This window comes from Otolemur garnettii, unplaced genomic scaffold, assembly GCF_000181295.1.
Source record: "Otolemur garnettii isolate 467f Iridium unplaced genomic scaffold, OtoGar3 scaffold00010, whole genome shotgun sequence".
NCBI classification, from domain to species: domain Eukaryota; kingdom Metazoa; phylum Chordata; class Mammalia; order Primates; family Galagidae; genus Otolemur; species Otolemur garnettii.
Genome location: NW_003852405.1, coordinates 23,817 through 35,655, shown reverse-complemented (window position 1 = coordinate 35,655; position 11,839 = coordinate 23,817). Strand labels below are relative to the sequence as shown.

At 43.4% G+C, this 11,839-nt stretch overlaps 1 protein-coding gene across 1 annotated transcript; it reads right to left on the bottom strand.

Moving 5' to 3' along the window:
• Positions 1-3,120: 3,120 nt before the first annotated feature.
• On the bottom strand, positions 3,121-11,638 carry LOC100961595 (pepsin B-like). The gene is made up of 9 exons (XM_003784029.1): positions 11,583-11,638; positions 10,901-11,057; positions 9,645-9,762; positions 8,988-9,106; positions 8,059-8,258; positions 6,861-6,983; positions 4,497-4,644; positions 3,503-3,601; positions 3,121-3,273 (listed from the first exon to the last, which is right to left on the bottom strand). The coding sequence occupies exons 1-9, from the start codon at positions 11,636-11,638 to the stop codon at positions 3,121-3,123; spliced, it is 1,173 nt and encodes a 390-aa protein (XP_003784077.1).
• Positions 11,639-11,839: the final 201 nt, after the last annotated feature.

Sequence of the window (11,839 nt, the reverse complement as noted above, 5' to 3'; positions counted from 1 at the left end):
AGCGTAAAAGGAGGCATTGATTCAGAACTGCTGAATTAACAGTCCACCCAAAGTGAACATGAGGGGATTACACAAGATTTTAACTAATTTTGTTTGAGAGATTTGGATAGCTTGTGTCTTCTTTGCCACTCAGTTTGAGAAATCTTTTAATTTCTGTATTAATTTCCTTATTGACCCAATGATCAAGCAGCAGGTTATTTAATTTCCCTGACTTTGTGTAAAATTGAGGCCTTATCTTAGAGTTTATTTCTAGTTTTATTCCACTGTATTTGAGAAGATACATGACATGATTTCTATTTTTTTTTAATTTGTCGACACGTTTGTGGCCTAATATATGATCTATCTTAGAAAATGTTCTATGTCCTGGCAAGAAGAATATAGTTTGGGGGTAAAATATTCTGTTAATGTCTGTTAGCCTCTGGTTGAATTGCTCCCTTTACCATTTTTGTCTTTCTCTATGAATGTTGCGTTAATGTCAATTCTATCTGATATGAAAATGGTTATACCTGATTTCTTTTGATTTCAGTTTGCATAGACTATTTTTTCCATCACTTCTCCTTGAGTCTGTATGAGTCCTTGTGTGTTAGAAGTGTGTCCTGAGGATAGCAGATACTTGGCTTATATTTTGTTAGCCTATGCCTCTTGAGTGGGGCATTCAAACCATTCATATGGATTGATAGCATTGATATGTGGGATGCTGTTCTGTTCATTCTGTTGAGTAGTTCCTTATTGCTTCATTTTGTTTCTTGGGCTCTTGTTTGTTTGCTTGTTTTCTTGTTTTTTGAGCTCTGAGCTTTAACTTTTGGGTGCTTTACACAGGTGGGGGTCTACTATGCTGATTCATAATCCAGTATAATCCAGTTCTGCATATTTACCTGCATGGCAGGTCTGGTCTTGACAAATTCTCTCAGCATTTGCTAGTCAGGAAAAGTCTTTTATTCTCCTTCGTATGTTAAACTTAGATTTGAGGATATAAAATTCTAGGCTGGCAGTTGTTCTCTTTTGGCTTGTAAGATTGAGAAGTGTGCAGTTCTCCTGAATGGTTTTGTTTTGTAAGTTACATTTGTTTTTTGTTGTTGTTGTTGTTGTTGTTGTTGTTTTGAGATAGAGTCTTACTCTGTCACTTAGGCTAGAGTGCAATGGTTTCAGCCTAGCTCACAGCAGCTTCAAATTCCTGACCTCAAAAAATCCTCCTGCCTTCAGCCTCCCAAGTAGGTGGGACTATAGGCATGTGTCACCATGTACAGTAATTTCTCTATTATTAATATAGAGTCATGCTTTGCTCAGGCTGGTCTCAAACTCGTGACTTCTAGTGATCTTCCCACCTTAGCCTCCCAAAGTGCTAGAATCATAGGCATGAGCCACCATGCCCAGCATTCTGGTGGGTTCTGGCACTTTTCCCTCAGAATTACACCTCATCTATGTTTGTTTGTTTTCATCTAAAGCTTTTGCTTCTTTCTGAGATAATCTGGCAGCTGGGGTCTCTGGTCTGCCATTTTGTCACAATTCTTGGTACTCTTTTATTTATCTTTTTCTCCTGCGGTTTCTAAAAATGTCCCTGGCTCTGTGCTGCTTAAGAAATATCTAATATCCTTGAGGCACTGTCTCTTCTATAGTTTCTCTTCTGTAGTCTTTCATTTTTGTATACTCTGCTTCTTTCTATTCTAGGATACTAGGATAAAAATTCTTGGTTCCAGTCAGCCACTATTTTAAGGTAAGTACAAGTTCTGACAATTAAGTTTATGAACTCATCCTAGAATAAGTGGTCACCTTTGGAGTACTCCCCTTGGGAAGCTATGAACCAATACCAATGCCTAGTTCACCTTTCAAAGCAATTTTGGAACTCTTTCTGTAATGGCCATCAGAGTATCATTGTATTACCCTTGATGTCCTGAATATCATCACAATGTCTTCCTTTTAAGTCATTGGAGGGGGGAGCAAATCAAGTGAGTGTAGAGGGTGTTCCAATGTAGCTATTTGTTTACTGGCTAAAAACTTTCTCAGAGACAGTGCTATGTAAACTGGTACTTTGTTGTGATGCAAGAGCCATGAGTTGTTGGCCAAGATTCTCATTTAAAATTCTCCTGTTTCTCTATTGATGTTTACTTGGTCTGCTATGCTTCTTACAGTCAGTTGATGATTTTGACACACAATTTGACATATTTTTGCAACATTTTCATCAGTTCTGCCTGTTATTGGCTGTCCTGACCTCTCATCAGTAACACTTTCCCTTCAGAAAAATGTTTAATCTATTTGTATGCTGCTGTTTTTTTCATTATTCCCATAAACTTGGACTGATATGTCCCTTATTTCACTTCCACTATTGCCAAGTTTTATAAGAAATTTACAAATGTTTGTTCACTGCTCTAATTCAAGCTTTGACATTTTTTGTGACAAAACACACAAACACATAGCAACAGTAAATGCCACTCAGCAATACACAACTACACATCAACACAAACACAACTGTGAGACACTGTATACCAACACTATGGAAACTTACCAAGTTGTTTGTATAGTGCTGCCAGTGTAAGCACACACGTAATAAGTTTGTGAATTTAATTGTCAGATCTCATAAATCTTTCATCTACTTATCCCAGATCTTTTCAGTTCTGGAAAAAACACCTATTGATACATCTCTCGGACCTTTAATGCCATCTTTGCTCACCTTTCTCTCTATCCTCAAATGGCCTCAGCCTCCTCCTTCTGAGATCAGCCCATAGTTCAACTCCCCTTGGAAGGAGGAAGTTCTTCTCAGTGCCAACCAGAGTACCCACGGGGCACCACCGTGTCCTTTAGATACATGCTGCAGTTCCATCTCAGAGACCTCCTCCTTATTTTCTCTCCCATTGATCAATTAACCAGCTGATAGCCTAGAATAAGCTGCTAATTTTGGTCTTCAAATAAACTACTATTCTAAAAGCAGAACACACCAAACAAGACATTTTGGAATGAACATCAAAGACATTTGAAGTTTCCTGATTTATTAGTTGCAGAAAGTAAGATTCCAGTGAGCAGAAGGAGCCAGGATCATGAAAAATGCTGCCATCAGCCCACAGAAACACCAGGGCAATCCCAGTGGCCTGCAGAGAAGGGTAGAGGCAGCTGTCTCTGGCTTGTCTAGGCAGAGAGGGCGAAGCCCACCATGTTGTTGGCCATGTCAAAGACAGAGTAATATTCCCTGAGGAAGACATCTCCCAGAATCCACAGGGGCTCCCCGCTTTGGGAGGACAGGTATGTGGGCTCAATTCCCAGGGTACAGTAGCCGTTGTTCTGAAGAGACAAAGGACACGCAGATATAACCAGCTGCACAGCAGAGACCCTTCCCCTCAGGAGCTACCCTACCTATAGGCCATGAGCCCTGTAAGGGGCTCTGAATTCTTATCCAGCCTCAGCCTGGCCCTCAGTGATTCCTCATAGCCTCCCAGATGTGAGCTGGGACACAGAACACCTGCTTGGGCCCACCCATCACAGAGTCAGGAAGCCTAGATTGAATACATACATTGAGGACGTAGGTGGAGGGAGGCAGAGGAAGCTGGGCGCCGCCGATGGTGAAGGCAATGGTGGGCATGTTCTGCACATTGCTGCAGCTCACCACAAACTGTGGGGAGGAGGAGGTGATACTGAGGCTCTCCAGGGGACTGGGAGACCAGACAAAGGGCCCAAGCCCCCCTTTTCCTGGGAGTCCCCTGTGAGACTTTCCCTTCAATCTTCCAGCAGAGGCTGTTTCAGAGCAAGAGAGGCATAGCCTGATTCCCAGGCTCAACACTGACCAGTTCCTCTGGCCTTCTAGAGTCTTCTCCTTAAACACATCTCAGCTAGTGGGCTTTGGTTGTATCAATAGGGCCACATGGAATGAGACTCATTCTAGAACACAGTCTGTAACCTCAGAAACTACGAATTACAGAGGAAAGGCATGGGGCCCACACCTGTAGCAGCACACTCCCATACTCTCACATACACTCATAGCCATGTTCGTGTGCACATGTTCATGTACCCACCACAGCATGTGTACGTGCACACATACATGTGCAACCTGAGGAACCAAGATTTAGTCTGGGCACAGACTCTTACACACAGGCAGAAGCAAACTACAAAGGAGGCAAGAGTGGGGACAAAAGACTACTCAGAGTAAAACCTCAAGACATATTCCTAGGGAAGAAAAAGCCAAAGGGAATGGAGAAACATCTTGGGCCCCGACTCTGCTATTTCAGAGCATTTGCAAGGCTGAATCATGCTCCTAAGACCTGCAATGGATTAGCTGCACCTCCTGACACTGCTTAGCCCACACTCACAATCAGTCTGGGAGTTGGTATTATTCCCTCCTCTTACTCCCTGCCTTGCATGGAAGGCTCACAGCATAAATGCCATTCTGCATCCCCCAGTATTTCCTGCCAGGGTCTCAGGTCCCCATCCAGCCCTTTCTCCTCTTTTGTGAACTCATTGCACTCAGGCTCCTGGATGTGCAGAAGAGCCCCCAGCTCCTGGTTACTCACATCACCATTCTCAGCCTGCTGGGCTCCTGTTGCCTCAACGAAGGAGCTTATGTACTGCTGGGGAACAGTCAACAGGGAGGTGCCAGTATCCACGATGCCCTGACAGCCCTGGGAACACAAGCCAGTGGCCTGGTTGCCAATGGAAAACCTGAGGGGGCAAGACAAAGAGAATCTAGTGCCTCTGCTTAAAACATTATCCACATCCATCCTTCATCCTCCCACCTCAGCAGCTTCAACAGCCTAGCTTTTCCAGAAATCTAGACCACCCCTATTTCACAACTGCCCATGTACTAGTACTTCTGTGCGTTTATGGTTATTGGAGTAACATCTCCAATCTTGGTCCAGTGTCCTCTCCAGCGACTAAAAGTTTTAGAAGACAGATGCTGTATCTTATCTTCTTTAATCTATCTAAATGGTGTTCAGCATATAATATGAAACACAGTCAGGGCTTATAATCAATAAAGAAATGCATTTTGAACACCTACTATGTGTAAGATACTCTTTCAGGGATTATGGTGATACAAGGAGCAGATAATTTGTACTCACTGTTTTTTTGGATCTTATTCTAATAGAGATGAAACCTTATAATCCATTAAGGCTTGACTCACATAATGCAGCAGCCACTGAACTCTGCTGTGCCGTATACAACATCCTGCATGATTCAGTCTCTGATTCTTTGTCCTATCTTTTCTGTTGCTCTACCTTTCCTCTTCATTCCACATATACTTACTGGGTGCTGTCCATGAGCCTGGCATCATGCAAGGCACTTAGAGATACAATAATGAACAAGACAGACAGCCCAACCTAGCAGAGGGGCTGGATACCTAACAAAAACACACTAATGTTGAACTGCAGCCCTGGTAAGTGCCACAAAGGAAATGCAGTGTTAGAGACAGAGAACTTGATCTTGTCTGGAGGGGTCAGACAAGGATTCTTCTGAGGAAGTGACACTTAAAGGATGGGTATAATTGGACCAAGTGAAAAAGACACTTCCACCCCACACACATTGAACTAGTGTCCAGACCTGCCAAACTCTTACCTCCCTCTCTGCTCTTGCATGTTGGGCTGTTTCCCCAGTGCCTCAATCAATGACTAGGGTGTGTTAACTATGAATATTATGGGATCAAAGAAGAATCACTATGCACTGGGCCCCAGAAAAGAAGTTTGCAGTTGAAAGGAATTAGTTTTGGCTTTGAAGGATGCCTAAAATTCAAGTAAGCACTCCAGGATGTGTAATTAAAATAAGAGAAGCAAGAGGGTGGTGCCTGTGGCTCAAGAAGTAGGGTGCTGGCCCCATATACCAGGGGCTGCGGGTTCAAATGTGGCCCCAGCCAAAAACTGCAAAAAATTTTTAAAAATAAAAAAGAGAAGCAAGAAAGTCATGGATAGGTATGAAGGCTCAGAGAAGACTGTGCTTCATACCAGGAAGCACTGGGAGGACTGAATTGATAGGTGGAGCCTAAATTTCATATCGTCTTAAGTATAGGCCAAAGGAGTTTTGTATTTAATTTGCATGTGATAGTAAGTTCTTGAGGACTTTTGAGTGTAGAAGTAACTGATTTATGATCATGAGTTTTGGGATTAGATAAACTTGTGCTCAAATTTTGGCCTAATGAAATGTATAACTTTGGATAAGTTAACCTCTGAGCCTTATTTCTTTATCTATGAAATGAAATATATTGCTAATCTCCTCATAGAGCTGTTGTGTAGATTGTATGAAATAACATATTTGAAGTATTTACCATGGCATCTGGCACATACCTCAAATCAACAACAGCTATTAATTTCATTAATGTTGGAAGTGGTAAAGAATATGCAGATCGAGACAATGACACTTCCAAAAAGAATGATGTGGATTATTCATAGTGCCTGCCAGCATGCAGGGTCAGTGACCACTTCAAAAAGTTCAGATAAGATCTGGGAAGCCACAGCAGCCTCTCTTCTCAGCTCAGGAATTCAAGGATAGCCTGAGCAAAGAGTGAGACCACATCTCTACTAAAAATAGAAAAACTAGCCAGGTATTATGGCAGACACCTATAGTCCCAGCCAGGAGGCTGAGGCAAGAGGATTGCTTGAGCCCAAGAGTTTGAGGTCGCTGTGAGCTATGACACCATGGCACTCTACCCAGAGCACAGAGTAAAGCTCTGTCTCAAAAAATAAAATAAAAAAGCAGTTCAGACAAGAGCTACATGGCAGTGTCTACTGAACTCTAGGACCATCAAGGCCTGGGGGTTTGGTAATTCTTTAAGAAACTGAGTGACAAAGAGGAAGGGTATAAGCCGTGGCAGGAACAGGTAATAGTGTCATGCTGGAGAAACATCCTGAGAGTGTCCATAATCCATAAGAACTGCCCTCTCTACTTACTCCTGGATGGCAATCTGCCAGTACATTTCCTGGGTGACAGGGGTCCAGACAATCTCACCAGAATAAAGTTGGGAGTCCACGCCTCCCAGGATGAGCTCTCCACCGTACTGAGCGGTTGGTTGGCTGGGGAGAAATGCAGACAAGTGTGAGTTCCCTCAGTGAAAATGAGTCAAATAGTTTTCTCTCTCTCCATTCCTTTCCTCAGTTTGTATACTCAGGTGCAGAACAGGGGGGTGGCTGCTCTCAGATCCCCCCTGCCGAGGCAAAAGAAGAGAGAGACTTCTCAGAGCAACACCCAAATATTAGCCCATAATTGGAGAAGTTGGGATTGGAAACCAGACACCTGAAAACAAACTATAAAGGCATTTCAGAGAAACCTGCCTAGAGGAGGAAATGAAAATGGGGGTCCCTGAAATGAAGTCTGACAGAGCCCTCAAGAGCACTGTGATGGGCACACTCCTATCATGGTCAAGTCTGAGCTGCACACGCTCATTCGAAGGATTTTGGCCCCTTTGTTCACTATTCCAGGCCTGCCAGTGATAGAAGAAACACATTTTGCCATCAGGTGCCTTGAGGATCATCATGTACTTAGGAAAAAAGGACTAGGAAGTAAGATTTGACACAGAAGTTCAAGGTCAGATGGAATGAGAAAAGCACTGGATTTGTGATCAAGATATTTGAGTTTGAGTCTTGGTTTCATAAGTGGTCAACCTTGATCAATACTGACGACCTGTTTGAACCTCCATTTCCTCCCTGACAAAATGGAGTTAATGACAGGATTTTTGAGATGTCATTTGAAGTAACTGCTATGAGAACACTTCATTAAGCCAGAATGTTATAATTATTACTTCATTATTATTTTCTTTGCTAGTAAAAATTTATGTGGCTTGTTCCATAGCTCTACAGTTGTACAAACATGGAAATTTCTAGACTTCCTAAATAAATGTCAAGGGACTCTTTAAGAAAAGAGTTATCACATGGTTTATGGTTAATATAATTTAAAACTCTTGAAATGTACTTAAAATAGAATTCCTCCTAAAACATAGTTACAAATTTTCAGAAAGACATCAATATTTTTTAACAGGCTCCATTTATTGTGTTGGGAAGTTTTATAACCTGGGCCCCATCTGATTTTGGGTTGTCTAGAGCCCTCATGGAGCCTCATTTCTTGAGCCCTTCCCAGGACAAGGGTCCTTACCGAGAGAAATAGAAGCTGAAGATGGGCTGAGTGAGCTGGTTCTGCTGCAGCATATCCTGCACGACTGTCGGGGCATTCCCCACGGCAATGGCTGGGTAGGCCATTCCCAAGATCCCATCAAAAGCTGAATAGTAGAAGGGGACGGTGGGCTCATTCTCACTCAGGCCAAACTCCTGATTGTTGACGACAATGTTCTGAATCTGGGGAGAAAAGACAGTAGAGGTTGACAATTCAGGTGGACAGATCATGGCTTCCCAGACTTAGGTGCCCAGGGTCTGGAATCCAGAACCTGTCCTGGGTAGAGGAAGTTGAGTGCTTTTATGCAGCACTCAACCTTAGTTGAGGGAAGGTGAAAGGGCAGCAGTGTCACCCAACCATGTGAGTTTTGGGGAAATAAATATGGATGGTGGGGAGGCGGAAGCAGTTGTTTTTTAGATTTATGGTTTCCGCTTCCAAGGACAGTGAAAGAAGCGACTGGTTTTATATTCAAAAATCCATGTACAGGAATGATCAGAACTGTGGGTATTTTACCTAAAAAATAACGAAATAGTGAAAGGACTTGTCTTCAAATTTGCAAAGTGCAACTGTGTGCAAGAGGAAGCAGATTTACTCTTTGTGTTTCCCAAGGACAGAGTTAAGTCCACAGAACAAACTAACAAGAAGACACAGTAACTTTAACATGATGTAAAGAGCTTTCTATAGTCAGGACTGCCATGGAAGTGATTCCTGTCTTGGGAGAAAGTTTTAATCAGATAGCTTTTTTGTGCATGTGATGTCCTATAAGTCATAAAATTAGATAGCTTTTGACATCCCTTCTGATGCTCATCTTTGAGATGGTTGTACCTGCTTAGTAAGCCTGAATTTCACTAATAGCTTAAGGCTCTAGAAAACAGGAGCCAAACCACAGAGGCTAAGGGAACACTACTTACAGTCACAGTGTCATATCCCATGACCACAGTCAGACTGCCACTCCCATAGGACAGTGTATAGGTTTGTCCATTGTTACTGAAGGTGGAGGACTGGCTGGGGTTGAACACGTGGTGATTGGCTGTAGAAAGACAGAAAGGAATGTTCGTGTCACTCAGTGGTTTCCAAAGCATGTGGAGGCCACTAATTCTCATTGGCTTGGGATCATCAGACAAAGGCTGGGTTAGGGCACCACCCTCAGATCCGTGGCATTGCAGAAAAACTATGCTAGCCCCAAGAAAGTCTGTCCCCTGAAATGGCAAACATTGCCCAAATTCCTTCCAACCCACCATTCTCTAAAGGATAGATTGCCTCAGAGGTGCCAGGAATTATAGGCCACAGGAGAGAGCTGAGGGGAAGGAACAATGCAGAAAAAAATGAAGGCCTGAGTCTGTTTCCACTGTCTCTCTCCAGAACAGTCCACATTTCTGAAATGGGGTCCTGAGAGATAGACTGGGAGCAAAAACTTCTAGATGTTCCTAATATAAGGAGGGTGAGGCATAGATCTGCATAAAGAACTCTGGACTTGGACTTGGACTTATAATCCTGCGCTCAAATCCTGACTCTGCCCCTCCATCTGCTCCCATCCATGGTGAGGAGGGGGCTGGTGGTGTACTCACAGCAGGCCTGGCTCTGGCAATAGGTGGAGGGCACCCACAGGTTGGAGGAGCCCGTGTCGAAGAGGACTAGGAAATTCTGAGGTGGTGTCCCAATGCTGATCTCCCCAAAGTAGAAAGACTGCAAAAAAAGATTTGTCACCCTCAGTAAACAACGGAGCCTTGTGCTAGGGTTGGGCAAGAAGTTGACCCACAGGAAGCTACATTTTGCCCAAATCATTTCCTCAGGGGAATTATAGGCTTCTCCCACAATTTCTCCTTACCATCTGGGGCCAGCTTCCCTCAAGACTGCTTTTTGGTTTCCATTTAAAAGACTTCGTTTGTCAAGGCAATATTATTTAAATGTTTTTTCTACTTTAACAACAAATTTGATACCTCTGTGGGTTTGCCATGCTATGTCAGAATACCCAGAGTTGGAGAGATACTCACTTTCCCAGAGTCCAGCCACCCTCCCACATAGTACACACACACACACACACGCACGCACACATGCACACACACTCACATACACACGCCTCCCCTTTTCTTCCACTGTTAGATACTTGTACCACCATTTTCAAACTTCTTGGTCACACAGTAGCAGGGGGCCTGAGGAAGTTTGGAATAAGAGGTATAACAGAGAACCAGAAAAGAATGTCACTGCAGGCAGTAGTTTAAGTTCTAAGTCAATTTGGTTCAGTCATGTCACTTACCCACCTCTAGTTCTTTTGTCTATAAAATATGGGAGGAATAGGAGATCCCTAAGGTGGCTTCCAGCTCTGATGCTCAACATAACATCTCACTAAGCACAGTCCATAGGACACCAGCATGTTGAGATGCTCTGATGAGACATCATAGGCTTGAGAACTTCCAGAATTTTGCTCTGGGGACCCGTATGTCTTTCCAAAGAGAGAGATGTAGTGTCAGCGCCACTGGAGCTGTTGCCTGATAGCCTCACAGGCATTTTCCCTCTTTCTCCTGCTGCCATTGCCTGCAGCAGACACTTCCTTTGAATCTCTCAATTAACCTGAACATTCCCACTATGAATCTCTTAACCACATATATGGGGCTTTAGAGACAAGGAGAGGAAAAAAGGAAGAAAAAGGAATTGCTATACTATTAGACAATACCAACTCATAATGTTTTTTGAGTTCTTTTCATAGGAAGATGAGACTTAGGTTTAGTATCTAGTTCAACATTACAGCTAATGAGAGGTACAAATGCGTATCAAAGAATAGGGGTTGTATTGACACAAGGATTATGCACCCCCCTTTACTCACCTCCATGTAGTTGGTGATGGGCTCATAAGCAACAGCGTAATTACCGAAATGATACTTGGCAACTGGGTCACCCTTTGGGTGGTTCTTTAAGTACTCCTCCAATACACCCTGCTCTTCCATTGCCTGGCGGATAGACTTGCCTTTCCTCAGAATGACTCTGCAGAGAACAGGATAAACAAAAGGAATGGGCTTCACCTGGGCATCATTAAAATAATCCCTTCAATGAGCTGACCTGCAGTATTCAAATCTCTCCAGCACTCTACTCAAGAAGAGCCACTTAGAGGGAATTCTCCCCATTTCAGCAAGTCCTAACCACTGAATTCACTCCAGCATTCCCACCATGGAAATATCTCATGCCATACTTGGAGGGTGGGAGGGTATGCTTATATATTGTTTTCAGAGGATAAAGGTCTGTTTCTTCCCAGTCCTTTCTATAACCCTGGGGCAGAGATTGTGCATCCTTCCTTCTTAGCTAATAAAACACACTCTCTCTCTGTGACACACACACACATACACACACCATCCATTTCAATCATTGGCCCTCAGAGGGTGTTCAGTTTGTAGTACCAAGAGACAATGTGACCAGCTCTCCAGAAGGCCTGCAGAGGAAGGCCTTTGCTCTTCCCTGGCTTGTCAGGCCCTGGAGGCTGGAATTCACAATGTAGCTAAATCCCCAACATACCTTTCCAGACCTTCTGAGAGGTATAGACAAGCTAAGATCAAGACCAGGATCTTCATGGTGCTGATTTTCAACCTCCCACTGACACACAGGATACAGTGGCAGAGCCAAGGGTTGGGGTACCAGAGGAAGGTTGGGACTCTCTTTTATACCCTGATCTCCTGGCACTTTTGGTCTCTTGGTACGTGGACTTTCCTACCTTTGTACCAGCTTGTTTGCTTACACATCTGTGGATTCTGTTTGTTTTTCCCTCTGGCAAT